This window comes from Papio anubis, chromosome 16 (assembly GCF_008728515.1).
Source record: "Papio anubis isolate 15944 chromosome 16, Panubis1.0, whole genome shotgun sequence".
Lineage (NCBI taxonomy): Eukaryota > Metazoa > Chordata > Mammalia > Primates > Cercopithecidae > Papio > Papio anubis.
This window is the reverse complement of record NC_044991.1, coordinates 34,707,377-34,735,293: the sequence shown is the minus strand read 5'-3', so window position 1 is coordinate 34,735,293 and position 27,917 is coordinate 34,707,377. Positions and strand designations below refer to the sequence as shown.

General features: G+C 53.5%; 1 protein-coding gene across 1 annotated transcript in view; it reads right to left on the bottom strand.

Moving 5' to 3' along the window:
• PYGB (glycogen phosphorylase B) overlaps positions 1-27,917 on the bottom strand; it is a 60,005-nt gene that overhangs the window by 6,976 nt on the left and 25,112 nt on the right. The window contains exons 3-16 of the mRNA XM_003905180.5: positions 22,267-22,345; positions 19,992-20,095; positions 16,807-16,938; positions 14,812-14,923; positions 14,244-14,326; positions 13,084-13,227; positions 12,401-12,493; positions 11,125-11,271; positions 10,420-10,583; positions 9,401-9,515; positions 8,269-8,370; positions 7,184-7,331; positions 3,047-3,105; positions 900-1,041 (exon numbers count right to left, since the gene is read on the bottom strand). Coding sequence (XP_003905229.1) covers positions 900-1,041; positions 3,047-3,105; positions 7,184-7,331; positions 8,269-8,370; positions 9,401-9,515; positions 10,420-10,583; positions 11,125-11,271; positions 12,401-12,493; positions 13,084-13,227; positions 14,244-14,326; positions 14,812-14,923; positions 16,807-16,938; positions 19,992-20,095; positions 22,267-22,345 — 1,624 coding nt within the window. The remainder of the gene's footprint in view (positions 1-899; positions 1,042-3,046; positions 3,106-7,183; positions 7,332-8,268; positions 8,371-9,400; positions 9,516-10,419; positions 10,584-11,124; positions 11,272-12,400; positions 12,494-13,083; positions 13,228-14,243; positions 14,327-14,811; positions 14,924-16,806; positions 16,939-19,991; positions 20,096-22,266; positions 22,346-27,917) is intronic.

Here is a 27,917-nt window from a genome sequence, read left to right as displayed (position 1 = left end):
CAAGTCGGAGGCAAGCCGGCCTGTGAGTGCCCCAAGGGACCTCGCTGGCCAGGCACCACTAAAGAGGGGGAGCGACATGGACACCAAGGCAGCAGCCAGGCCACAGGGACGGTGCCCAGGGACCCCCCTCCACCACTGAGCTTGTAAGACAACAGCGGATCAGCCCTCTCACCTACACCATCGCAGCCTGGGAAGTCCAGGTGGCCTGAACTAGCGGGGACTCTTGGCCCTCGGCAGCAGGAGGGGAGCACGAGAAGGCCAGGCTCAGATCTCCCACCATCTGGTGGGCAAATCACTTTCCTGTCCAGAAGGGCCCATAGGGGTGGGAACCGATGGGCTCCAGGGCATGTGGCAGCGCATCCCAGGGTCTCCCCAGGACTGGCCCAGGCTGCCCTCAGGAAGCACAGATGAGGCAGGTGCTGCCACCTGAGAACAGTGGTGGGCCCAAGAGCAGGCAGGCAGTGAGGAGCAATGACGTGGGCGGAGGAGGGGCAGCGGGGTTGGGGGAAGCTGTGGGCCCACACCCCCACTGGCCTGGTGCATGTCCTGCCAGCAGAGGGGCCCAGGGCAGAAGGCATGGCTGATGGGCAGGAGGAAAGGGCAGGGGAGGGAGGGTACAGAGGGCAGGCCAGGCAGGCACGGCAGTAAGGGCGCCCAGATGGGGGATGATACTGCCTGTGACATGCAAGGCGTCCCGGGAAGCACTGAGTCCTCCACACTGCACAGGGAGCACTTCCCAAAGCCGTTCCCTGCTCGCCTGCAGCCCCACTGGTGAGGTCTGGGTGTCCAGGCAGAGCTGAACCGGCTGAGGACGAAAGGCCTGGGGGCCAGTACAGTAGTACAGCGCCCGTTCCTGGGCAGGGGTGAGTTTTCTGTCTGACACAGGCTTCCAGAGTTACCTTTCTCAGCCAAGGACACGCGGTAGTTCTCCAGGAAGATCACTTTCAACCTGTCACCCACAACTGGGTCATGATTGACGACGTCGCCGATGGACGTGACCAACTTGATGATCAGCTTGGCCATGTGGTAACCGGGCGCTGCCTGGAGAGGGGTGAAGGTTTTTAGCATAAACGCCTTGTTCGGGCCCTCGGAAGCACTCCTGGTTCCTGGGGTCTGTAGGAGGGTGAGGCCAGAGCCACAGGAGCCTGCCACCGGGACGGTCAGTAGAGGACCTGGGGAGTCCGCCCTGGCCCCAAGGCCTCAGCCTCTGCTGAGCGCTCAGGATGGTGGCCACCTCACCACATCCAGAAACGTGTCTGCCTCAAGTCTGGTTTTCTGGTTGTTGTCAGGTTTTCAGAAATCACAACGTAAAAGAGACCAGGATTTCTAGAGCTGCCGACTGTCAGGAAACAGAGAACTGTCCCTAGGGACATACTGGGACACGCTAGAGGGACACATTCGGAAAGAGCCAGGCTACGGCGGACAGACAACCCGATGTTTGTAACAGACAGACCGTGGGGGAAACCTACAGAGAACCGAGACACCATGGCAAGTCTAAGGTGAGAACTCACTGGGCCCTCCCTCAGACCAACTTTTAGAAATATCTGTCACTTCACAAAGTCGACTGGGCCAGGGACCCATGAGGTATCCGAGTGAACATTTCACGACACGGAGGACTCCTGTCCAGTGCTTTAGGTGTGACGGATGGTGGGTGCTACTGTGTGGTGATGTTTCAGTCTAGCCCCATTGTGGTTCTGGTGGAAAACATCATTTTATGAAGAGGAACGCTGACGTACGTAAGACTGAAGAGCTAGAGTGTCTGCCGTTTACTGGGAAATGCTTCAGCTAGTCTGAGGGATAGGTTTACGGTTTTGCTACAGTTCTTCCTGCTTTTCTCTAGGTTCAGATGTTTCTTTTTTTTTTTTGTGCTGAGACAGGGTCTGGCTCTGTTGTCCAGGCTGGAATGCAGCAGTGCAATCACAGCTCACTGTAGCCTCAATCACCCAGGACAATCGATCCTCCTACCTCATCCTCCCAAGTAACTGGGACTACAGACATGCACCACCACACCCAGCTAAGTTTTGCATTTTTTTGTAGAGATGGGGTTTCACCACATTGCCCAGGCTGGTCTGGAACTCCTGGGCTCATGCAATCCACCCACCTCGGCTCCCAAAGTGCTGGGATTACAGGCGTGAGACACCGTGCCCGGCCTAAAACTTTCACAATAACATTTAAAACTTTTTCAAACTCCATCTCTCTACAGACTTCACATACTGAAATACTGACAAATAAAATGATGCAATTCCAAAATTTGCTTCAAAAACAGCAGGTGACAGGAGTGGACAGAGACCAAATGGGGTGTGCCAGGAGGTGGTGGAGCCCTGAGGAGTGCTCGCCCCTCTGACCAGCTTCCCACTCGTTGAAGGCAGAGAGAGAGTGTCCTTCAGGCTGCACACAGGCACCAGCACCCCCAGGCCCCAGCCTTGCCATGAAGAGCTGGGGTGCCTCACACAGTCCAGACTCACTTAGGGCCACTGCTCCAGCAGGACCCTCCTAAGGACGCTGCACCCCACGGCAGCCCCACAGTTCTGGATAAAGACCAAGCTACTAGGGAAACATGACAGGAGGTGGGGACACTGGCCGCAGACGGCTGATGAGTATGACGATGTGACCTGGGACTCGATGACAGCACATCTAGGACTCTGAAAGTATGTGTCATAGTAAAATAAAGTGAACTGAAAGCAGGCAATGCTCAGGGCATGTGCAGGTGATGAAGCAGCCACAGCGCCCTGTGCCCACTGGGCACCATGCAATCCTATGGGCACAAAGAGAAAGGACACCGCCCCCTCTGAGGTGGGCACCAGCAAGCCCACTGGGGACTGGCCCTCTAGGCTGGGGACCCCCTCCGGTGAGCTGGGCAGGGAGGCTTCCATCCCATTCTGACCCTCTACAGGGTCCCCACCCCGACAGGCACACCAGTAGGGCCGGTGACCGCTGGGCACCCGGCTCCTCAGTATGGATGTGGCACCACGAGAAGCATGCAGGCTGCCCACCCACCGTCCCTGGACCAAACACCACAGAGAGGACTGCAGAGGACGTCACTCACCTTGCCCCCAATCATAACAGTCCTGGGCACAAAGGCCTTGGCCGGGTCTCTCTTGATTCCTGCAGGACACACGGAAGAGACTCACACAAGGCACTAGGAGCCGGACAAGCCCCTGCCGGGGCCCAGCAACATCAGAGGCCGACCCTGAGGCAGGACAGGCAGGCTCCGCCGTAAGTGTGCTTCAAGCCCCAGTGACACGGGCGGCAGCGGCACAGGGCCACTGGCCACCCACTGCCCACCCACCAGGAACCTGCCACTTACAAGGGAGCGAGGCCACCCTGAGGTCTGCACTTAGGTTCCCAGCTGGTGAGGAAGGCCAGCCAGGACCAGTGACGAACCCAGCAGCTGACCCAAGCAAAGATGCTGTTTGTTCCCAGGGGCTCAGAGGAAAAGCTGCACCTCAGTTTCCAGAAAAGCCCAATACAGGAGCTTCCTTGGGTTTGGTCACCAGTGTTCGAGGCCCCTGTACATGAAGGGCACACTTGTGGGTTTTGTCTGGTTTTGTTTCTTGAGACAGCGGCTCACTCTGTCGCCCAGGCTGGAACCTCTACCTTCCAGGCTCAAGCAATCCTCCTACCTCAGCCTCCTGAGTAGCTGGGATCCTAGGCACGTGCCACTGTGCCCAGCTAATTTGTTCACTTTTTGTAGAGCTGAGGGTCTCTCTATATCGCCCAGGCTGGTTTCAAACTCCCAGGCTCAAGCAATCCTTCCGCCTCGGTCTCCCAAAGTGCAGGGATTATAGGCGTGAGCTACCGCACCTCACGCTCTACCAGTCTTGTGGTTTTTTGTTGTTGTTTTTGTTTTTAAGAGTCAAAGTTTAGCTCTGCCACCCAGGCTGGAGTACAGTGGTGTAATCGGGGTTCAAAGCAGCCGCAAACACCTGGGCTCGAGTGATCCTCCCCTCCTCAGCCTCCCAAGTAGATGGGACTACAGGCACCGACAGGTTGCCACATGCAGCTAATTTTTTCACTTTTAGTACAGATGGGGTCTCGCTTTTTTGCCCAGACCGGTCTCAAACTCCTGGCATCAAACAGTCGTCAGGCCTCAGCCTTCCAAATCCTTGGGATTACAGGGGTGAGCCACCACACTGACCTTAAATTGTGTTTTAAACACATTGTTTGGATGACACAAAGAAAAAGTGGCAACCTCAGCCTTGTGGCTGTGGTGCCATCAGCCTGCAGGGGTGCTGGGTGAGACCTTGTGTCTCCCTTCTGCCTTGCTGGGACAGGGGGTGAGGGCCCCCAAAGTTCTTCACAGAAGTGGATGGAGGGTCAAGCCATGATGGCCAGCTCACTGCCAGCCCAGCAAACAGGCTGTCCTTGCCAGATCATGGGTTTGCAGATTTCACAGGAGGTTCCTACAAAAAGGGGATGAGTGGCCACCCTGGACAGGTGTTCACCAGCGAGCCAGGCCTGGGTGGGGCAGCAGGGAGTCGGGCCGATGTGTACCCCCTGGCCCCAGGCTCCAGGAGGAACACAGCTGCCCCTTAGTGCTGGATCTTGGTACTTCTGGAAATCAGCAGAGAACAGGAAAAATGAAACACGCAGATGATGATTTCAGCGCAACTAGGAAAGAAGGCAACCATGCAAACTCCAGGCCACAGTGGGCAGGGGACAGGGTCCTGGGAATCCTAACCCCTGGGGAGGGGCACTCTGGGCAGAGGTCCGGTCCTGGGGGCCACCAAGGAGCCCCCAGGGGACAGCAGGCTCAGGCAAGTGCCTCTCCCACAAGGGCATCCTCACAAGGCAGGTCCTGGCATCCAGGGGAGCCTCCTGCCCAGGTGAGACCTGGAGAAACAGCGGAGACGCAGCCACAGGGAGGTGCCACAGACTGGGGAAGCACAGCCTTGGCCCAGCAGAGGAGCTGCCTTGGAGGGCTGAGAAGCCTATTCCGAATAGCCCCAGGCGATCCAGCTCACCCTAACGTAGCAGTGGAAGTCAGCACCCAGCCCTGCTATAGGCCACAGGAGGGGAGTGAACCCCTTCGCGAATCACATACCCTTGGTGACCACCAACTTGGAAAGACATGGAGCCGAATGCAAGGCCTCAGGGAGGGGGGCAGAGAGCAGAGGAGAGGAGCAGAGGGCACGGGAGGAAAGTGCAGCCGGGAGACGCTCCAGAGAGCAGTGCCACCCCAAGGACAAGGACAAGCCAAGTCCTGAGAGAAGTAGGTACCAAGGAGGCAGGCCAGAGAAAGCCACCTCACGCCACACTGCAGCCCAGAAGCAAAAAACCAAACAGAACCAAACACACGTTTCAGACAACTTCCCTGAAGTCCAGCAACATGTTCAACAAGCACCCTGAGTACTGACGAAAATGCCGCGTTAACAGCCAACACCAAGACACGGCAATGACAGTGAGTCACTCATGAGGTCGAGAACTCAGACCTCACCAGACTTCTGCACACACATCCACCCTCCAGACAGTGCCCAGCAGGGCCCCAAAAGGCACTGGGGGAAGGAAGTGGAGTCAAGACTGGCATCTTCAGCCAAACCGACCTTCGTGGTGAAGGGTCCAGGCTATTTTGAACAAGCAAGAATTCGGGAAGGTTGTTCCCATGAGCCAGTCATGAACTAGGCACAAAGCGCCGGCAGGGCTGGGCAGCACTCTGTAGGAGGACTGTGAGGAGCAGTGAACATACTCACCTGCAGACTCAAACTGACAGAGCTAGGGACAGGAGGAAGGGCAGAGTACTGATGCTGTGAGCTCTGACAGTGGGACAAGGAGATGCATGTCCACACGTACATGCACACACACAAGCACACGTGTTTACACGCATGCACACACATACATTTATGCACGCACACAGACATGGGGCAAGGGGGAAGACCAGTGGGAGCGAGCACCAGCCTGTTGGCTGCCTCCTGTGAACGGCTGGAAATCACAGCGGGTTGTTCAAAGCAAACGAACCAAGCAAGCGGAAGCAGAGCGTCTGGGAAGCCTGACAGCCCACATTAAACGACGACGCAACAACTGACTGTGGGGGCAGCGGAGTGGGAGGAAGGGAGGGGTGACCCGCGACTCTCACTGTCGCTCACGAATGGGACCAAGCGCTGTGCAAGCGGAGGACTCCGGGTCACCACCAGGGACACACAGAGCGTCACAACTGCAGGAGGAAAGCGGGGCAAAGAAAGGTGATGCAAAGTTCCCATGCACCACCTCGGAGCCAGGAAGCCACAGCCCTGGGAAGCATCATCTCCCGTGGTGCCCACACAGCAGAGGGGTCCTCAGTGGGGGTGGCCTCCAGCCTCTGTCCTACTGCGTGTGTCTCAAACGCACCCAGATCCTCCACCCCATCGAGGCTTACTCATTGGGAGTAGGAGATGTATTTCCAAGAGGAGCTTTGTATCGGAAAGGAGGATGTGTGGTTCCTTTGGTTTTCAAAATACCCACTTTATTAAATTACAAAACTTTAGAAACCTAGTTTTTCCTTAAGGTTTTATTATCTATTAAACCTAGCAAATAGTCACATTGACCTCTGGAGGTCCGATTCATGTTTGTTCTCATAATTAAATGTCCTCAGACAATATAAGATATATGTGTAAATTTAACACATACTATCTTAATTTTTATAAGTATGCTTTAAATGCCTCTAATAAGCATAATCTTTCTAAATAAGATTAGTCTCACAGAGATAATAACTAAATTTAAAATAAAAACTGAAGGCCCGGTACAGTGCCTCATGCCTATAACCCCAGCCCTTTGGGAGGCAGAAGTGGGTAGATCACTTGAGGCCAGGAGTTCGAGACCAGCCTTGGCAACACAGTGAAACCCTGTCTCTACAAAAAACACAAGGGCACAGTGGCGTGCGCCTGTAGTCCCAGCCACTTGGAAGACTGAGGTGGGAGGATTTCCTGGGCCCTGGGAGGTCGAGGCTGCAGCGAGCTGTGATGGTGCCACTGCACTCCAGCCTGGGCCTTTCGGGTGTTTAACTGTTCACCTGCTCACGTGAGGCCTGGCATGGGGCACACAGAAAAACGTGGCTTTTGCTTAAAATAAATGTGCCACATCACACATGCCCACGCCTACACACGCACAGCCCCCACCATGACAAAGGCCCAGGGTCTGCGCACAGCTGGCGGGCAAGGGTAAGCCTTGCGCCCCGCAGTGCCATCGTGCAGGTGATGCCGGCACTCACGGTTGTACAGGGTGATGACGTGCAGGCAGTTGAGCAGTTGCCGCTTGTACTCGTGGATCCTCTTCACGTGCACATCGAACATGGAGGAGGGATTGATCTTTACCTTGTACTCCTTCTCCAGGAAGGCTGAGAACTTAAGCTTGTTTTCCTGGGAGAGTGAGGGGGAAGGATGGCTGGAGACTTCACCAGGACTCCACCCACTGACCCTGCGGTTTCCTGCTTCGAGTGCCCTGTGAGGAGCGCCGCAGGGAAAGGGCAGGGGTATACAGGATGGAGCTGAGGGGCAGAGATGGCACCGGGGTCTTCTCATGGGAAAAGGGGAGAGGGCGATGCTGAAGGTGGGTCTGTACCAGGAATAGGGGATAAGTGAGGAGCCGGCCCAGGAGCACGCCTGGAACCAAGTAGAAGACACTGCAGAGCCAGGCATGCAGGCAGGGGAGCAGCGTGGGAGTGGGACAGCTGAAAGGACTACAAGAACTAGTTCTGGCCTCTAGGAGGAGGCCAAGCTCGACGGGCTGTGTAGAATGGCCTCCAGCCTGCTGAGGTTTGAAGGCTGCCGTGACTGGCCCCGGACTAGCCGAGGGGCTGCTGCCGGTGCAGACAGTTCGTGTACCTGCACAGCTCTCCAAGGGCAAAGAGGGCATCACGCTGGAATTGGCTTCTAGAGGCTTCCATACAGAACTGACCCGTGGTGGAGGGTTGAGGAACGGGCAGGGCTGGCCTGGGGTCTGTACTCAGCTATCTGCCACGTGACCTGTCCTCCTCGGGGCCCTCATCTGAAAGGCTGAGTGGGGCAGAGAGACCTCAGGGGACCCTAACAGCCTCACCCTCAGTCCTGTTCCGAGTCCCCACTAAAGCCCCAGTGGGTACCCCAGGACCTGTGTTGGGCTTGCAGGAGGGCTTGGGGCCAGGGCATACCTGCCTGGCTGTGGGAGGGCTGGGGCCAGGGTGGACCTGCCTGGCTGTAGGAGGGTTGGGGCCAGGGCGGACCTGCCTGGTTGTAGGAGGGCTGGGGCCAGGGCATACCTGCCTGGCTGTGGGAGGGCTGGGGCTGGGGCTCGGGCCAGGGCCAGGGCCATGCCTACCTGTTTGACCTTGGCCACGTCCCTGATGAACGCCTCGTCATTGACCAGTGGCAGCAGCTTCTTCAGCTGGCTCAGGTCAGTCAGGAACTCCTCCCCAATTTTCTGGAGAATGTAAAGGTTCCGCTCACTGTGGGCCCTAGCCACTTGCCCTCCTCCCATTGTCGCTCATGCCCCTGCTTTCCCCTGGGATCTGCTCATCCAGCCTCTCCACGCATCCCACCTCTCAGGCTACAGGGTCACCCCGGCAGCCCCTCCCACCTCTTCTGATCTTCTGAGAGGGCTCTGCAATGTGGCCCAGTCCCACCAATTCAAATGCCCACAACAAACACACAAGCCTCCCTCAGCCACCGTTCCTAGGGTTCTCTGACGTTGAACATCCCATCACCACCCAAAACCCAAAGCCATCGTCCGGCTGCCCTCCACCAGCACCTTCCCTGCCTCCACAATGCAGCAGGCAGCCCCCTCAAAGCCAGCACCTCACCCAGGTGCTGCCCGCAAACACTCAGCCACCTCTCCTCACTCTGCCCAGGCCCGCCTCAGACTGCACGGGAGCCATGCTGCCTTCCAGGTCCCAGGGGCCCGTCCCCCAGCACAGGACATTAGGCCCGTTTGCCCCAGAGCACTGATCCCTCCCTCTTCATTCCCTCTTCAGACCTCAGCTTTCCTGGGAAGCCTTCCCTGACCATAGCCCCAGGTGAGTGGTCCCAACCCCCAAGCCGCTGGTCCTGGCCCGTAGCACAGGGCCTGGCACCTCAGTGCTCGTTTCCCTCGGGAGCTTGCATAGGAGCCGACATACAAACAGGAAATAGGCGCCCAGCCTGGCAGACTCTCCTGGCAGTCAGCTGCCTCTTGCCTCTTTTGCAATGGCCCCGTGGCTGCTCTGAGCCACACCCCAGCCCTCTCTAAAGCTCAGCTTCTGAACTCGCACACAGGACCCGCCAGGCCCCACTGGGTGACTGCCCAGCTCAGCGTCCATGTTCAGGGGCTCAGCCTTCATGTCCGGAAGCCTACAGGTCAACACGTGAGGGACAGACTCCTGCCTACTCAGCAACCATTCAGCAGGGGCTGATGACACGGCCAGTGGTTCTCAGCCCAGGCATACTCAAAGGCACAGGCAGGGCCTGGCGCTCACCTCCACGATGGTATCGGCCAGCCCCGGGTTGCACAGCAGCAGCCACCGGCGGGGGGTGATACCATTGGTCTTATTCTGGAACTTCTCTGGCTCCAGTTCATAAAAATCCTTAAAGCTGCAAACACAGAGAACAGGGAACTGTCACAAATGCTGTGCCTTGAACCAGGTGAGCAAGAGACCTTAAGGCCCTTTTAAGGAGGTCCCAGGATCCCTCAAGCTCAGTGTTTCTGTTCTGTTTTCTGAGAACAGTGACCGCGGCCGCTGCAGGCTCTGGGAGCCATACAAAGGCAGCGCCTGCGCCCAGGGCCTCTGTGGCTGGCTGTGCGGTTTGCCCAACTACACCCTCGCAGGCATCAGAGCCTGGCCATTCTCTGGAGCGGTCCATGTGGAAACAGGTGTCCAAGTCATGACAGCCGAGACCGCAGGGACTGTAGGGCTTGAGAAGCTGTGGTCGGTTTCCTCATCGCTACTGGGGAGGGGCCCAACACAGAAGCTTGCTGTGGGTGCCATGCACAGAGCCTGCAGCCCAGCCCCGGGCACAGAAGCCCCCGCTCCTGCCGGGTTCTGCCTGCCCAGCACGCACAGTAGACGCCCAGCACATGCTAGGTGAAAGAGTGGGAGTGATTCCTAGATCAGGCCCGACCTAAGAGGGGCAAGAACGAGATCTGACCTAAGAATCCCTCCTTCAAGCCCTGTCTAAGCCCCGCCAGCGGCAGGAGGACCAGTGGTGCAGAGCCTCCGACTGGACCCCCAGGAAGGCAGGGGCGCGGGAGAGCAACAGGAGACAAAGCCGTCTCCCCACTGCCCACAGGGCCAGAGGCCCCTTGTGCTGGTCGGTGAAGGCACAAGGCGTGACCCTGACAGGGTGTTCTGGGCAGCTCTGTCATTGCCATGGAGGCAGGGGCCTAGTGGCATGGGGTGTGTGCCATACAGCTGGGTCCATGTGTTCGGTGGCTGGTCCTAGGTGCAGGCCTGGGTGTCAGACAGAGCTGGCCCCCTCGGGCAAGCGCCCTACTCACACCGACTGTTTCACAATCTCCGAGTGGATCCTCGCCACACCGTTGACAGCGTGGGACCCAATCACACACAGGTGGGCCATGTTGATCCGCTTGCAGTCCCCCTCCTCGATCACAGACATCCTGCGCAGGCGGTCCACATCTCCGGGAAATAGCGCGGCCACGTGCTGGTGCCAAAACACAGAGGCAGGTAGGTGGGCACGGGAGGCCCCACGGAGACCCAGCACTCCCCATGACCAGGGGACAGTCCATGACCACCCACAGGAAGCTCTGCTGCCTCCAGGGAAGTCCTGGGGCTGCGACAGCCGGACCTCACTCAAGTGCTCCCAGCGCCAGCAGCCACTTCAGAGGCATCTCACAAGGGCCCGGGGCCAGCTCCAGGAGGAGGCTCTCGCTCACTCCACTCCCCAGCCCAGGAAAGGGCCCAGCCCGGCCCAGGGACCCACAGGGCTACTGTGTCTGAGGAAGATGGGTCTGAGGGAGAGAACATGCAATTTAATTTACAAAGAGGAACCTGGGACAGCTGTGGCTCAGGCGTGGGGATCAGCCAACAGCTCTGCCAAGGGACAGCCCCCAGCCCCAAGCATCTTCTGCTAAATGGAGGGTGCCTCGTTCAAGGAGTAAAGCACCTCCTCGCCCAGGCCAGGTGGGGGGCCGTTGGCATGGGTGTAACCGCCACCCCACACGGCCACCTGGGCCCACACTCACGTCCAGGTGCCGCTGGTTGATGGCATAGATGATCTCCAGGTGCCGCGGCAGCAGCTTCTCAAACATGGACACAGGCCAGCGCTCCAAGGCCTCAGGCAGCACGGTGTGATTGGTGTATGCACAGGTCTTCTTCGTGATTTCCCAGGCCTAGGCCATTCGAGAATGTTCCCATGTGTTTGTTTAGAAACAAGCAGCTCTCTGGCCAGCTGCCTAGGCGGGGTGAGCATCCAGGATCCCAGGCAGATGCTGGGTACCCCAAGAAGGGCCACCCTCCCCTCTGCTCTCCAGGGTGGATCTGGAGCCCTCTGAAAGCCTGACACGCAGCCCAGAGCCCTCACTCTGCTGATGCAACCCATCGAAGTGTGATGTTATGGTCCAGTGCGTGACACACACACAAGTAAGACACACTCGCCTGCTACCTGGGGTCACCTTCACACTCTCCCATCACTGGTAAATGGACGCACCGCTGAGCGGTTTTCTATTTATTTCCACTACAGTAGCCGGACACCCACAGTGGGGAGGACACTGGTTACTACGTGGACCTGCCCCGTGCTGGCCAGAACTGAGGTACCCTCAACAGGCACAGCCTCACCTGGAGTGCACACACACCAAGGCCAGAGAGGGGCTTGGGTTTCTACAAAACGGAGTTAAAAAAATTTGTTCTGTGGTTTCTTTTTTGTTTTTCTGGGTGTGTGCCGCCACACCTGGCTATCTTTTGTTTTTAGAGGTGGGGTCTTGCTGTATTGCCCAGGCTCTAACTTCTGGCCTCGAGTGACCCTCCTGCCTCAGCTTCCCAAAGCACTAGGATTACGGGTGTGAGTCACCACACTGTCCAGTTTCATGGTTCTACATGTCGATTGGATAACGGTTAGATTAAGAAAATCTCACCACACAAACGTATTAAAGTCCAAAATACGCTGAGTCGTGAGAGCAGGTGCCATGAACAGAGCACAGAGCTCTAAACAATGCTTTGGGGAGCCGTCACCAAACTTCAAGATGAGAATGCACCAACGGGAAACCCTGAGAAGTGTCACAGTCCTATCCTTATCCTCTCCCCCGTGCCCTGTCCCCCACGCTCTGGCTCCCCACACACTGGCCCACAAAACCTCTGTCTCCTGGAACCAGACCCCTCCCACAGCTCGCATCTCTCCCAGGCATGATGACCACACAGCTCTCCCCAGGCCAGGGGAGACGCCCCCCAGCTCAGCTCCTCGTAGCCCTGGTCTGCATGGGCTCCAGGCTCTGGGGAGGTGACGCCCTTCTCCTCCACACGCACCTTGTCCCAGTCCACCTTCTCCACGTCCACCAGGATCCGCATGAGCTCGGGGATGGAGAGGGCAGGGTGGGTGTCGTTCAGCTGGATGGCCACCTGCAGGTCGCACAAGGGGTGCCATTCAGTCATCTCATCCCGTGTGGGCACCCACGGTTGTTGGCATATGAAGCTCCCCGAGTGAAGGAGCAAGCCCAGCCCTGAGGAGCCTGGAGAACAGGGAGGGGTTCTGGGAAGGAAGCAGGGAGGACAGCCGGGCTCACACTGTGGCAGGTGTGTGCCGTGTCCGACGTGCCTGCTGGTGAGTGCCCCACAGCGGTGTGCTCTGCTGCCAGTGTGTGCTGCAGCCGGAGGGGAGGAGCCGTGGCCACCAGGGCTGGGGGCTCTCTCACTGGAGTTATGAAGGCTTTGTATGAAATAACTGCACTTAGCTCCGCCAAGCACATCTGACTTTGCACAGGAGCCTTTCACCATGTCCCTTGCTGACTTGACTCCTAACAAGGCTGGTGGCCCTTGTTCTGCGAGGGAGGGCCCAGGTGGGATCCTGGCCCAGGATGACGACACCCCAAGACAAGGGGCATGTGCCATCCCACTCTAGCCCCTTTTGGGACAGACACGAGAAAGCAACCTCAAGAGCCTGAAGGCGCCCAGCCCCTGGCACTGAGATCCCTCCCAGGGCCACCACGCACCTTGTCTGGGAATGTCTCGAAACACGTTCTCACAGGGTCCCGGCAGCCGAACTTGGACGACTTGAAGCGGCGGATGATGTCCTGGAGCGTGGCGGCCACCACGAAGTACTCCTGCTTCAGCCGCAGCTCCTTCCCCTCGAAGAACTGCACACAGCAGAGCAAGCTGGAGGGTGCAGGCTGGGGGCGCATGCCCCATGACCCAGTCCCAGGGCCATTCTCCTCCCCCAGGAAGCCCAGGTCAGCGACCTGGCTCAAGGGCGCAGGCAGAAGGCCGAGAGGAGCCCAGCCGCCTGACACTGGGGCCTGCCTGTGTGCCCTCAGGTCATTAAGGAGGGTCACCCTGCCTTGGGACAGACCCTGGGACACAGTGTCCATCCGTCAGGAGAAGTACAGTGCCAGTGCTACTCAGGAGCTGCACTGTCCAAGCACAGGCCTTCTGGAACATTCTGCACCTGGGGCTTGGGGTCTGCCAACAGTCTCATGGGGACAGGAGAGTACACTCTTTGATGAGCCCTCCGGCACCCAGGCCTTTGCTCTTGTGTGCACGGGTTACTTTCATAAAATAAAAAGCTAACTTTTTATTGCCCACTAGGGCATATTCTAAGGACTTGTCAGGCAACAACAACAAAAAGAAAGCCACTGGGCACTAAATGTAGGTGGCAGTGGGGAACATGGCTGCGACACCATCACCTAGCATGGGAAGGGCATGTGCCAAGTACCTTTCGAATGTCCCCAGGCATCAATGCCAGGTAGGCGCTACCGTTCCCCGGAGAGACAGATCACCTACTTGGGGAACTGGCACTGCGGGCTAGAACAGCACACAGGCTGGAGGGCTGACAGGCTCCAGCTGGCCCCAAGGAGCTGCTGGCTGTGTGTTTATGAGGGGAATGGATAAGAGGGGAAGGTGGCAGAGAGTGTCCTCAGAGAGACGACCACAGAGCTGCCAAGAGGCACACGAGGACCCGCTTGGGCTTTATGGAGGACAGTGCCCCCCTCTCCTCCCCAAGGGCATCGTGTGTGCACCTGAGGAGGGAGGGCCACCAGGGGACTGCTTGCCAAGGCCAACAAGAGGCCCCACCAGGGAGCCCAGCCAGTCAGCCCACCTCACTAAGCCGGAAAGCGACGCAGTCTGAGCAAGAGTGCCCAGGCCAGCTACTCACGTTATCGTTTGGATACAGGACCCTGGAGATGTTCTCGGCCAAGTTCCGGTCCAGGACCGCCTCGATGTAGTCTCCCACGTTGACTAAGAAGAAACGGAGTGGGGTCAGCACACACGTGCCTCCTGGCACCAGCACCGCAACCGCTCAGGGGCCTACTTGCAAAGGCCAATGAAACTCGCTCGAGCACAGGACTCCCCTAGCCGCTGCATTACTTCACCTCACCCCCACCCCTGGAGGTAAACGTGATCCCTCCTGCAGTTCCCCTACGCACCGCATACAACTCCATCCCCCTCACGCCTCCCCAGGGGCACATGATCTGCACAAGCAGACCCTGGGTGCCCAGGGCCCAGGTGTCTCGGTCGCTCTGCCTGTAGGCCCTTCCCAGCCAGGTCCCACACACAGGTAAGCTGCACCAGCCTCGTTTTCACCAGGATGCAGGTTCACCCTAGAGGAGGGCCGTGCAGCCTCCAGGACAGGGAGCCGCAGGGCGTGGTAAAGGCTGTGGGCGAGGGCATCCGGGGCCAGCCACCCACATGGACACAGGGGCGCCGAGAACCACGGAACGTACAGTCCTGCAGCTTGAAGTCGTTGGGAGCCTTGGCGGACCACAGCCGCATGGTGTTGACGGTGTTGTTCTTGTAGCCGGGCACTGGGGTGTCATAGGGCATGGCCAGCACCACCTGGCCACAAAACAGGTTGCTCAGGACGGAGTGGTGAGGGCCCCCACCGGCCCCTGAGCCTCTCCCCGCCCCAGCCTCTTCCTGGGCACCTGGCGCCCTGCTGGTCCCCCACGGTCTCCCCCTTCTGCCCAAACACATCCACCCAGCCCATGCTCAGCACCACAGTCCCCATCCGCGCCCGCCCCTGTGGTGCCACATTGTCATCCTGAGAGGACCACCTGCCCCACCACCCTCCCCAGACCAGACCTGTCTTCTCACTTCACCTTCCTCAGGAATGGCTTCGAACGAAGAAACATCCCCATCCCGACTTCCTGAGGTGCCGCAGCACCAACCCCCACCTCCCTCCTTACCCTCCGCCCTCCACGCCTCCCCTCCTCACTCAACTCTGCTCTAGGAACTCCAATACACAAAGGCTCGCCCTGGAGATGACCTCTCTCAGCTCCACCTGCAGGAAGGTTGCTCCTGCAGCTGCCTTCTCCCTAGCACAAGCCCAGCCGTGCTCCCTCCACCCCAGCCTGGCTCCCCCTCTCCTTGACAAGCCCCCAGGTTCCCTTGCATCCAGAGACATCAGCTCCACTCCCACCAAGGGCAGGAGGAGGCTCACAAAGCTGAGGCTGGCCTGTGGTCCCAGCTTCCCGGCAGGCGCACTCAGGGATGCTTGGGTTCATCCCGGCACACACGTGCCTGTGGCACCGCCAGTCAGCTCAGATGGCCACACAGGGGGCGCACCGGGGCCACCAAGACCAAAACCCCAGGATCCCTTTCCCTTCCTCTCTCCTGTCAACCCTTGCCCCTGCCCCACAAGGCGACATCCAAGTGAGCGACAAGTCCCCGGCAAGGCATTCCGGCCCCTTCCATCCTGGCCAGCCCTCGGGACTAAGCCCATCTTCACAGCCTGCCTGCGATGTCCCGGTTCTCCAGCATCCCCACTCACACTGACACACTCATCCATGAACACATCTACAGCGTCGGTCCCCTGCCCTGCTTTTGCAAGTTAAATACAACTTTTCATGGTATTTTCAGCCTCCATGGCATGGCCCCAGCCACTCTAAGCCCATGTATTTGATTTAAAACTGTGTCCTACAAAGTCAGGACAACGCCCTCTGCACACCAGTGACCACCCAGCCTCCAGGCTCTCCCGTTATCACCCCTCCTTCTCCATCACAGGTGGCCAAATCTCACTGATGCCCTAACGTTCTCCTGCAGCCTCTCCTGCCGGCCCCTGCCCTGCCCCAGGCACCCCGGCTCCCAGCTGCCCTGAGCCTGGACTGGGTGCTCCCTCACGTGGCCTCTGCATGCCTGGCACCCCTCACTGCTGAGTACTCTAGGCTCTTGCCCTGGTCCCCCATCAGCACCCTGCTGGGCAGGAGGGCCTGGCCCCATCCCCAGATGTCGCCCAGACCTCACACATACTCCAGGGGCTCTGACAGCTGACGCTTTGAGAGCCACGGGCCACGTATGGCACCAGGAGGCCAAGCGAGCTTGTCGCATGCTCCACAGATAGTGGGAGCTGTTTTCACCCACGCGGCGGTCTGTGCCCCCATCCCATGAGAACACCCTCCTGCCTGCTCTTAAGCAGCAGGGTTCTCGTGAGCATCTGGCTGTGAGTGGACCCTGCCCAGCCCCAACACACAGCTCCTGCCCAGCGGGGCTTCCCCACAGAGTCACGCGCTGTGCTCAGCGCCTCCACTGTTTGGGAAGCTCCCATCAAAGCGTAAGAGACTGGGGAGATGAGGAGAATAAACCTCCCCCGGCTTTTACCTTAAGTCCTCCAGGGAGGCAGCAAGTCCCCCAAGCCAGAAGAAGTCGAGATGACTAGGAATGAGCCGCAGCAGCCCCCTCACCCGGTCCCAGCCTTGCCGTGGACATTTCAGCCCAGGTACCTGTGTGTCCAGCCACTTCACGCCGTCGGGGGTGTGCTCCACGCGCCCGTAGAAGTGCACAGGAAGCATATACTCGGGCCGCGCTTTCTCCCAGGGGTTGCCATAGCGTAGCCAGTCATCGGCCTCCTCTACCTGGAAAGGGGAGAGCTGTGAGGGCACCCTCAGTGCAGATGTCCCAGGCCGCCGCCCTGTCCTGGACCCAGCAGACCATGCAGCCGAGATCACACAGCACCTGGCACTTAAACTTACCTACAGCCACTTACCACATCAGGATTCCCACTTCTGGCCAAGCCCACGTGGGTAAAATGAACACGGTGGGCACTAAAGTAACAAACTCAAAATTCAGAAATATGCACCCCCAAAAAAGACACTAAGAACCACTGACTGACACATGCTCTGACCTGGATGGAGCTTGAAAAACCTACACTCAGTGAAAGAGGCCAGACAAAAACACCACGCGTCACATGAGGCTATTTACAGGAAATGTTCAGAATGGGCACCTGCACAGAGAAGCAGGCGAGAGGCTGTCAGGGGCTGGGTATGATGGCAAATTGGTGCAGGCCTTCTTTCTGGGGTGATGAAAATGTTCTCAAGATAGACAGTGGTGATGGTTACCCAACTCTGAATATACTGAAATCGACTCTATTTCAATAAAGCTGTTACAGAAGAATCACTAGAAGACATTGCTTTGACGGGGACACACTGGCCAGGCGGAGGCTCACGCTGACAGTTCCCAGCACTCTGGGAAGCCAAGGTGGGAGAATTGCTTGAGCCCACAAGGTCGAAGCTGCAGTGAGCTATGCCTGTACCACTGTACTTCAGCCTGGGTGACAGGGCAGGACCCTAACTCTAAAAAAAATGATTAAATTAAATTTTAAAAAGAAAGAAAGTGACGCTGCAAATCCACAAGTGCTGGGGCCAAGCTGGTAGCTGGCAGTGAGGGTGCCCCGGATGCACCCAGGAAGACAAGCTGTTCCGGGAGGGCTTATTCCCAAAATCTGTGCCCAGTGGCACCCGAGACCAGTGAATACACAAAACCAATTCCCACACTAAAAGCGGCCCTGCAGACTCGAGCCACCCTTGCACAGAAGCACTAGGGGCTGCTTTACCACCAAGTGACAGAGTAACTCTGTCTGGTATAGCAGCAAGGGTGGGTTCTGAAATCTAAATTCCTAAAACTGAAATGAGATCAAGCCTCTTCTCTTGAGAACAAACAAGCAGCCCTAGTATGCTACACTGAGGGATTTCCTCTTAATGGTTCCTACACAGACATAAAGAGTCACGAGCAAGACTGTCTGGGCTGTGCTGTTCGGGAGGCACCTCCCCATGGTACTCCCAGCAAGACCTTTCTGGTGGCATCTCCTTGTCCGCTGTGAGATTCCCCAACACCAGCGCCTGACCATCTCCTGCAGAGTTGCTCCAGGAGTCGTCAGCAGAAGCAATAGCTTCCTACATACAAAGGCAGCCTGAGTCTCCCTTCCAGGGCCTCCCTGCTCCCTCGGCCAGGGTGCCAAGCAGGCTGGCCTGCGGCCCCTCTGGCCACACGCTGCTGGCCAACTCTGCCTGTATTTATTTCTTCCACAGCTAAAGCCAACTAAAAACCCACTGAATATGACCAGTTCCCATGAAAAGGGGATGGGAGGAGGGGTGAGCTTCACTTACTGATCATCCTGAACTATCACACAAGGTGGCAAGAGTTACAGGAACGAGGACCACCAGAAGGAAAAATGTCTCCGTGCTAAAACCAAAACCACCACCAATACCTTCCTGCTGAAAACCCTAACACCAACTAGGCGAAGGGGTGCCTCTGAGCTTCTGCCTTATAAACCCACACGTGACATGGGGACTGTTGGGGGCCAGAATGAGCCAGAGCATCAGCATGTGCATAGACCGGACTGCCCTGGCGCTCAGGCAGCACGTGGAGGGCTGGGGCAGAGCTGTCCTGAGGCAGTGGAGAAAGGTGCCTTTCTAAGGTTGCAGAGGGCATCTCCACAAATCAAGCAATGGATCTGAGTCCGTTTTAGGTTTACCTTTAGCCATTACTTTTCTTTACCAACATTTTATTGTGAGTGTTTTCAAACATGCAGAAACGTCATGCACCCACACCTAGGTGCTGTAAAGTCTGTTGTTTCTCCATCCGCCAATCCGTTGATTTTGGGGTGCATTTAAAGCAAGCTGCAGACAGGAGTCCACATTCCCTCTAAACACATCGCTGTGCGTGTCATGGACAGCAGCTCCTTGCGTGTTTACGTTTTGGGTTAATTTCTCTATGGTGAGAGGCATGAGTCCTACAGATGCCATGGACGAGCTCTGGAGGCTGCACCCGCCATGCGGCCCAACCCCACTTCCCACCCCTGCCCCAAGGACATCTCTACCACCCATCACACACACATTCATTGGGGCTGTACACTCTGATGCTACAAATCTTTTGATTCTAACCCCAGACTAGCTTTATTTGTGACTTGCAGGCCCCAGATGATATTAAATAAACCATTCTCCAACTGAGTGGAATAGTGGTGACTTTCATTCTGAGGCATATGGGAAGGGAGCTGCTCCCTGGGGAGGAGGAGGCTGCATTTTAAGGCCATGCCCTCCTCCCTGCCACGGTCTCAACCACCTCACTTAGCTGTAATGTGAGGCTTCAAGATCGAGGCTCACTCCTTCCAAGGGCCACTGTACTACGCAGAGTCCAGTCTCTAACCCCAAAGGCACTGTCCCCTCACTGGGGTCAGGCAGTGAAGGCAGAAGGTGAGAGCAAATGCTACAACTGCTCTTCTAACTACTTAGGGCCAACATCCCACTGAGGCTGACCCCAAAAGCACCACCCTGCACTCTGCATTTTGGTGCAGAGGGTCACCAGAGTGACCCTCACTGCCTGGCTGCTACTGGCCCTAACTGGGAGCTGCTGTAAGGCTCGCCAGGTTTCTGTGTCCTGCATGCCCCAACTTCCCCGTCACCAGGCAGAGGCAGCTGGTAAAAAGCTCACACAGGGCCCAGGCTCTCCCAGGCCATGTGGGCCAAGGAGCCGGAGCAAGGGAGCTGCCCTGACTTGCTCCACGTTGCCCTGGCCGGCCTGCAGTTCCCTGGCGGGGGCGTGGGAAGTATGAAAAGACTAACTGCAAATGTTACCATTTTATTGTGTGAACAAGAGCTGGAAACCAGTGAAGAAATGAAATCTCACCCACCTGCCAGCCATTGACAATCTTCTGGTTAAAAATCCCAAATTCGTAGCGGATTCCATAGCCGTACGCTGCCAGGCCCAAGGTGGCCATTGAGTCAAGGAAACACGCTGAGAAATCAATCACAGATCACTCAGAATCGAAGGCACGGCACCAAGGTCCCATAGGGAGGCAGCCCACGGGACGCAAGGCAGAGATTCAGAGGGGATCACACTGACTTCAGGCTTCACTGAGAGGAAAACTGGAGCCCTCACCCTCCCCATGAGATCCTGGGGCCACACACAGAAGACATCAACGTGGTTACTCAAAGGGCACGGGAGGATGGGGAGATGAAGAATCCCAGAGAACTCCGCCAGGCCGGGAACCTCTCTAAGCACGAAGCCCCCCACTGCTCCACTCTTGGACACCCCAGTTCAGGCTGAGGCCTCGCCAATCCCCTGCACATTCCACTGAAACCCAAGCTGTTCTGACAGCAGGGACACATCAACACACCAAGCCTCACCCCTATTCCTCAGTGAAGCCGGCACAGCAGTGGCAGCTGGCCACGTGCAAATCAACGTCCACCTGTGCAAACACCACAGTACCAGGGGCCCCAGGGCGCTACAGCACGTGTCATTAAACCCAGCCCTTGTTCCAATCAAAACTTCTTGGAAGAAAAACAAAACAATGTTTTGAATAAAGAGTTAGAGGCCAGGTGTGGTGGCTCACACCTGTGATCCTAGCACTCTGGGAGGCTTAGGTGGGATGATCGCTTAAGTCCAGGAGTTTGAGACCAGTCTGGGCAACATAGTGAGACCCTGTCTCTATAAAAAATACAAACAATTAGCCGTGCATGGTGACGCATGCCTGTTGTCCCAGCTACTCGGGAGGCTGGTGTGGGGGAATTGCTTGAGCCAGAGAGGTTGAGGCTGCAGTGAGCCAAGACTGTGCCACGGCACTCCAGCCTGGGCGAGAGTGAAATGCAGCCTTATTAACGCTTCAGGACCAGCTGGGCGCGGCGGCTCACGCCTGTAATCCCAGCACTTTGGGAGGCCGGAGCAGGCAGATCACGAGGTCAGGAGATCAAGGCCATCCTGGCTAATGCGGTGAAACCCCGTATCTACTAAAAATACAAAAAAATTAGCCAGGCGTGGTGGCGTGCACCTATAGTCCCAGCTACTCGGGAGGCTGAGGCAGAAAAATGGCGTGAACCCGGGAGGCGGAGCTTCCAGTGAGCTGAGATCACGCCACTGCACTCCAGCCTGGGTGACAGAGCAAGACTCCGTCTCAAAAAAAATAAATAAATAAAAAATTCAGGATTAAAAAATCAAAAAAACACCGACATGGAACACTAGTAACTAAAATAAAATGTCCAATCCATGGAACACACAGATGCCTATGAGGCCCTGTGCCGAGGGAGAGGGATGAGGGAGCGTCACGGACTCTTGTTCTGGGGACTTGCCTGCAGGAGGGAAGCACATGAAGCCATGGCGGGCTCAGTGCTGCCTGGGTCTGTGGGTATGGGGCCCTGTGGGCAGAAGGCAAAGGCTCTACTCATATCTGGCCATGGAGAAGGATGAAGGGAGGAGCAAGGGGCAGGCAAGGTGACTCGGAAAGCCCAAGGACCCGGAACACCCCAAATGGAAGCAGGTCTCAGGGCTGGGGAGGGAGCAGTCCACAGTCTCCAGCTTGGAGGTGAGACGTGGGGTGAATGGCCGCCCCTGGGGTTGTCAGCAGATGGGGACAAAGGAGGCTGGAGCTTCCCTTGAGTGTAGGAAGCCCAGTTTTGCATTTGATGAGAAGGGACGTAGCAGGAAGATGGTGGTGACCCATCACATGTTGCAAAGGCCAGGGCGTGGAGAGGGCTGAAAACCTTCAAAGCTCAGTGCCCTGCCTTCTTATTTCAAGGCAATCTGCTGACTGTATCAGAGTTGAAACTGCCTGCTGCCAGCAGGGCCACGTTCATAAATCATCTTTCCATCCTTTGGGCTGTCTGCCAATCGCTGGCTCTTGTGCCCTGGAAAGTGGCCAGCATATCGGGAGCCCCTCCCAGCACCAGCTTACTCCATGCTGGCAGGACTGGTCTTCATGAAAATGATGACATGCCCCTTGTGTGAAAGAAAACATATATTTTCCCCTTTTCCCCCGAATAGTGGCAAAGATTTCAATCTGAAGAACACACTGGCCCATCCACTCAAAGCCAATTTACCCTGAAGCCAATTTACCTGACCCTGGCCTCACTACATGGCCACCAACCCAGCCAACAGGTCCAAGAGAGCTCCTCCTGGATGGGGCAGCTTACCTGCCAGCCTCCCCAGGCCTCCATTCCCAAGGCCAGCATCTTCTTCTATCTCCTCGAGTTCCTCCAAGTCCAACCCCAACTGCAAACAAAAACAGAGGCAGCATTTTAATGTTACTCAATATTTTCCCTTGAATGACAGGCTGAAAGATACGTAAGTCTTGTGAGCTTATGCTAAAAATTAGAGTCTGGGTTCTGTTAGACTTGAAAATCCAATGTTAAAATTTGATGTTATTGCATGGAAATGAAAGTTTACAAATACTTCAAAAACATTTATTGCCAGGTAGTTAACCTATTAATAGTGAACAAATTATAACATGTATCCTAAAAATGAAACCAATGGTTCTGTCATTCTCTAATTTCACATGGGCTAAAGATATTTACATGACATATTTTTAAACTGAAACCTAAAAGCACTTTTCCTGTGGTGATTCCAACTGTATTCAAACGATGTTGTGAAATAGATATGTCATGCTAAAAATTAGAGAAAAAGCAATAAAATCACGATTGACAACACCATTCCAGAAGCCGAACTCAGTACTCTCATTATGGCATCTGGATAAATATTCCATTAATCTGGATTTAGTGCACGAACTTGACAAATTGCTCACATTATCTGGATTGGTAGTCTTTATACTTTTTGGTCTCAGAAGAATCCAAACAGCTTTTTTTAATTTGAATTACATGTATTGATATTTATCAAATTACAAATTAAAATGCAGACCTTTTTAAAGTATACATATGAATTCATTTAAAAATAGTAAACCCAATACATGTTAACAAAAACAACAAAGTTTAATTTTAAAAAAGTACATTTTTGAAACCAAAAAAATATCCACTGAGAAGAGTGGTAGTATTTTAAATAACAACAGCAAAGTTACAAATGATTTAGCATACACTAAGTCAAATGAATGGTATTGACACATATAGTAATTTGATTCAGGGTAAAATTTCAAAATACCGTGACTTGAACTTAATTCCTAAAGCAATTTCAAAGGGTACATTCCACCAACAATATTTTGGATACAGGGAGGGGAGTGCTAGGATTTACTCAATAATGCATTACTTGCTCAAAGTTAAGAAATAAGTTTAACTACAACATAACCGACCAGAAAACCTCTAAGTTTATGGTCTAAACCGATCTTAAAACCTCTCGTTCATAAAAAAATCTATTAAATTCAAAAAATCCATTAAACTTTTTAAAAATCTCTATATATTTTTCCAAAGACAGGCTACAAGTCAACATAGGGAAAGATGTTTAGTTCCTTCATGTTTTTAAATTGAGTGCCTACAGCACACTCATCCCACCTAGGAGGGCAAATGTCACCTTGATTTTGTGAGCATTCGAGAAAGATGTAAAAAGGCTGGGTGTGGTGGCTCAAGTTTGTCATCCCAACACTTTAGGAGGCCAAGGTGGGAGGATCATTTGATCTCAGAAGTTCAAGACCAGCCTGGGCAACATAATGAGATGTCTCTACTAAAAATAAAAAATAGGCGACGTGGTGGGCGCCTGTAGTCCCAACTATTTGGGAGGCTGAGGCAGGAGAATGGCGTAAACCCAGGAGGCGGAGCTTGCAGTGAGCTGAGATCCCGCCACTGCACTCCAGCCTGGGCGGCAGAGCGAGACTCTGTCTCAAAAAATAATAATAATAAAATAAAATAAAATAAAATAAAATAAAATAAAATAAAATAAAAAATAGGCCGGGCGCGGTGGCTCAAGCCTGTAATCCCAGCACTTTGGGAGGCCGAGATGGGCGGATCACGAGGTCAGGAGATCAAGACCATCCTGGCTAACATGGTGAAACCCTGTCTCTACTAAAAAATACAAAAAACTAGCCGGGCGAGGTGGCAGGCACCTGTAGTCCCAGCTACTTGGGAGGCTGAGGCAGGAGAATGGTGTAAACCCGGGAGGCGGAGCTTGCAGTGAGCTGAGATCCGGCCACTGCACTCCAGCCTGAGCGAGACTCCGTCTCAAAAAAAAATAAAAAAATAAAAAAATAAAAAATAAAAAATAAAAAATAAATTAGCTGGGTGTGATGGCGCATGCCTACAGTCCTGGCTACTCGGGAGGCTGAGGCGGATGACTTGAGCCCGGGAGGTTGAGGCTACAGTGAGCCGTGATCGTATCATTGTACTCCAGCCTGGGTGACAGAGTAAGACCCTGTCTCAACAACAACGACACAAAAAGTAGCTAACAGAAAGTCCAAAACTCTGCTGAAATGGGCTTCTGAACTGAAGACAGAAAAAGTGCACTGCAGTACACCCAGTAACCTTTATCTCTTTATTGAGATATAATTCATTAACCATAAAATTCACCTTTTAAAAGTGTATGTTCACAAAATTGTGCAACCATCACCACTAATTCCAAACCATCATATCAAAAAGTAGTCCCGTGCCCATCAGCAGTCATAACCTATTTCCCCCACCTCTGCCAATCACTGATCTACTCTCCATCTCTATGGATCTACCTATTTCGGTTATTTCATGGCTTCTTCCAATGAGCATGTATTCAAGCTTCATCCATGTTGTGCCATATGTCAGCCCTTCCCGTCTTTGTACTGCTGTGTACTATTCCACTGTATGGCTAGCCCACATTTTGCTTACCTATATATCAACTGATAAACATTTGGATGTTTCCACTTTTGGCTGTTATGAATAATGCTGCTGTGAAATTCATATACAATTTTTCATGTAGACATATGTTTTCATTTCTCTCAGGCCTATACCTTGGTATGGAAATGCTAGGCTACATGAGAATTCTATGCTTAACTTTTTGAGTAACTGCCAGACTATTTTCCAAAGTGACTGCAAGATTTGACAATCACACCAATGGCTATATACCCTCACCAACACTTGTTTTCTGTGTTTATGATTATAGCCGTTCTCGTGGGTATGAAGCAGCATCTCATTGTGGTTTTGATTTGCATTTCCCTCATAGCTAATCACATTAAGCATCTTTTTTGTGCACGTGGATATCATCTTTGGAGAAACATCCAAGTCTTTTTGCCCATTTTTCAATTGGGTTGTCTTTTTGTGGCTGTCAGAGTTCTTTACATATATTCTGGATACTAGACTCTTATCAGATTTAGGATTTACAAATGTTTTCCCTCATTTTGTAGGTTGTCTTTATTTAACGCACAAAAGTTTTTCATTTTGATGAAGTCCAATGTATCTATTTTTTCTTTCGTTGCTTGGGTTTTTGGTGTCATATCTAAGAAATCATTCTAATCCAAGGTCACGAAGATTGATCTCTATATGTTTTTCTAAAAGTTGTATTCTTTTAGCTCTTACCATTTAGGTCTTTGATCGATTTTGAGCTAATTTTTGTATGTAGTGTGAGGTAGGGGTTCAATTTCATTTATTTGCATGTAGATATCCAAATATCCCAATACCGTTTGTTGAAAAGACATCTTTCTCCATTGAATTGGTTTGGTACCTATTTCCTTTCAAAAAAATCTATTGATCTATATGACACCAATCTTACAGGCAACAAAGGAAAAAATAAACAAACTAGACTTCATAAAAATTAAAAACTTTTGTGAATCAAAAGATACTATCGACCGGGCGCAGTGTCACACGCCTGTAATCCCAGCACTTTGGGAGGCCAAGGCAAGTGGATCACTTCAGGTTAGGAGTTTGAGAACAGCAGACCAACAAGGTGAAACCTCATCTTTATATAGAGAGTAATATAATATGTACTATCAACACAGTAAAAAGACAAGCCATAGAATGGGAGAAAATAGTCACAAATCACGTATCTGATAAGCTATTAATATCTAGGACAAATAGAGAATTCTTAAAATTCGACAACAAAAAAACAAACAACCTGATTCAAAATGAGTAAACGACTTGAACAGGCTTTTCTTCAAACAAGATATACAGATGGCCAACAAGCACATGAAAAGATGCTCAGCATTATTAGTTATCAGGAACATGCAAATAAAAACTATAAGACACCATTTTATACCCATTTAGAATGACTACTATCAAAAAATAGTAGTCATTCTATTTTCAATTCAAAAGAAGCATTGGTGAGGATGTACAGAAACTGGAACTCTTGCCTACTTTTGGTAGGAATGTAAAATGGTGCTACTGTTGTGGAAAACATTTTGGTAGTTCCAAAAAAAATTAAAAATGGAACTGCCATATGATCCAGCAATTCCATTTCTAGGTATATACTCAGAAGCACTGAAAGCAGGATCTTAAAGAGATATTTGTACACCTATGTTCACAGCAGCATTATTCACAATAGCCAAAGGTAGAAGCTCCCCAATGTCCACTGACAGATGAATGGATAAACAAAATATGGTATATACACATAATAAAAATTTATTCAGCCTTTACAAGGAATGAAGTACTGGCACATGCTACAACATGGATGAACCTTCAGGACGTTTTGCTTGAGTGAGATAAGCCAGTCACAAAAGGACAAATAACGTATGATTCCACTTAAATGAGTACCTAGAGTAGCCAAATTCATAGAGACAAAAAGCAGAACAGTGGTTTTCAGGGGCTAGGCAAAGAGGAAAGGAGGAGTTATTTTTTAATGGGTATAGAGTTTCAGTTAGGAAAGATGAAAAAGTTCTAGAGATGGATGGTGGTGATGGATAAAGAACAAGGTAAAGGTACTTAATGCAATTGAACTGTACAGTTAAAAACGGTTACAATGGCAAATTTTATGTTATGTATATTTTACCCCAATTTTTTTAATTGGCAGAAAAACAACAGACCATACATATGAGACTTATTTCTGGACTTTGTTTTTTTGGTTTTTTTTTTTTGGAGACAGGGTCTCGTTCTATCACCCAGGCTGGAGTGCAGTGGCACAATCCCAGCTCACTGCAGCCTCGACCTCCTGGGCTAAAGCAATCCTCCTCCTCAGCCTCCAGAGTAGCTGGGACCACAGGTGAGCACCACCACACCTGACTAATTTTTTTCTTTAAATTTTCTTGTAGAGACAGGGTTTCACCATGCTGCCCAGCCTGGTCACAAACTCTTGAGCTCATGCAATCCACACACCTTGGCCTCCCAAAGTGCTGGGATTACAGGTGTGAGCCACCATGCCCAGCCTATTTCTGGGACTCTTAATTCTAATTCCATTGTTCTGTCCTTATGCTTCTAACACACAGTCTTGATGACTGCTGCTTTGCAGTAAATTTTGAAATTGTGAGGTGTGAGTCTTCTGATTCTTTTCTTTTTCAAGGTTATTTTGACTATTCCTGGTCCCTTGCTTTTTCTTTTTTCTTTCTTTTTTGTTTGAGATGGAGTTTCACTCTTTTTGCCCAAGCTGGAGTGCAATGGCGTGATCTCGGCTCACAACCTTTGCCTCAAGCAATTCTCCCGCCTCAGCCTCCCGAGTAGCTGGGATTACAGGCATGTACCACTACGCCCGGCTAATTTGGTATTTTTAGTAGAGATGAGGTTTCTCCATGTTGGTCAGGCTGGTGTTGAACTCCTGAGCTCAGGTGATCTGCCCACCTTGGCCTCCTAAAGTGCTGGGATTACAAGTGTGAGCCACCATGCCTGGCCTTTTTTTTTTTTTAAGGCAGGGTCTGTCTTGCTCTGTCACCTAGGCTGGAGTGCAGCGGTGCAATCTTGGCTCACTGCAACCTCTCACTGCAAGCCCTGTCCTCCAGGGCTCAAGCGATTCACCT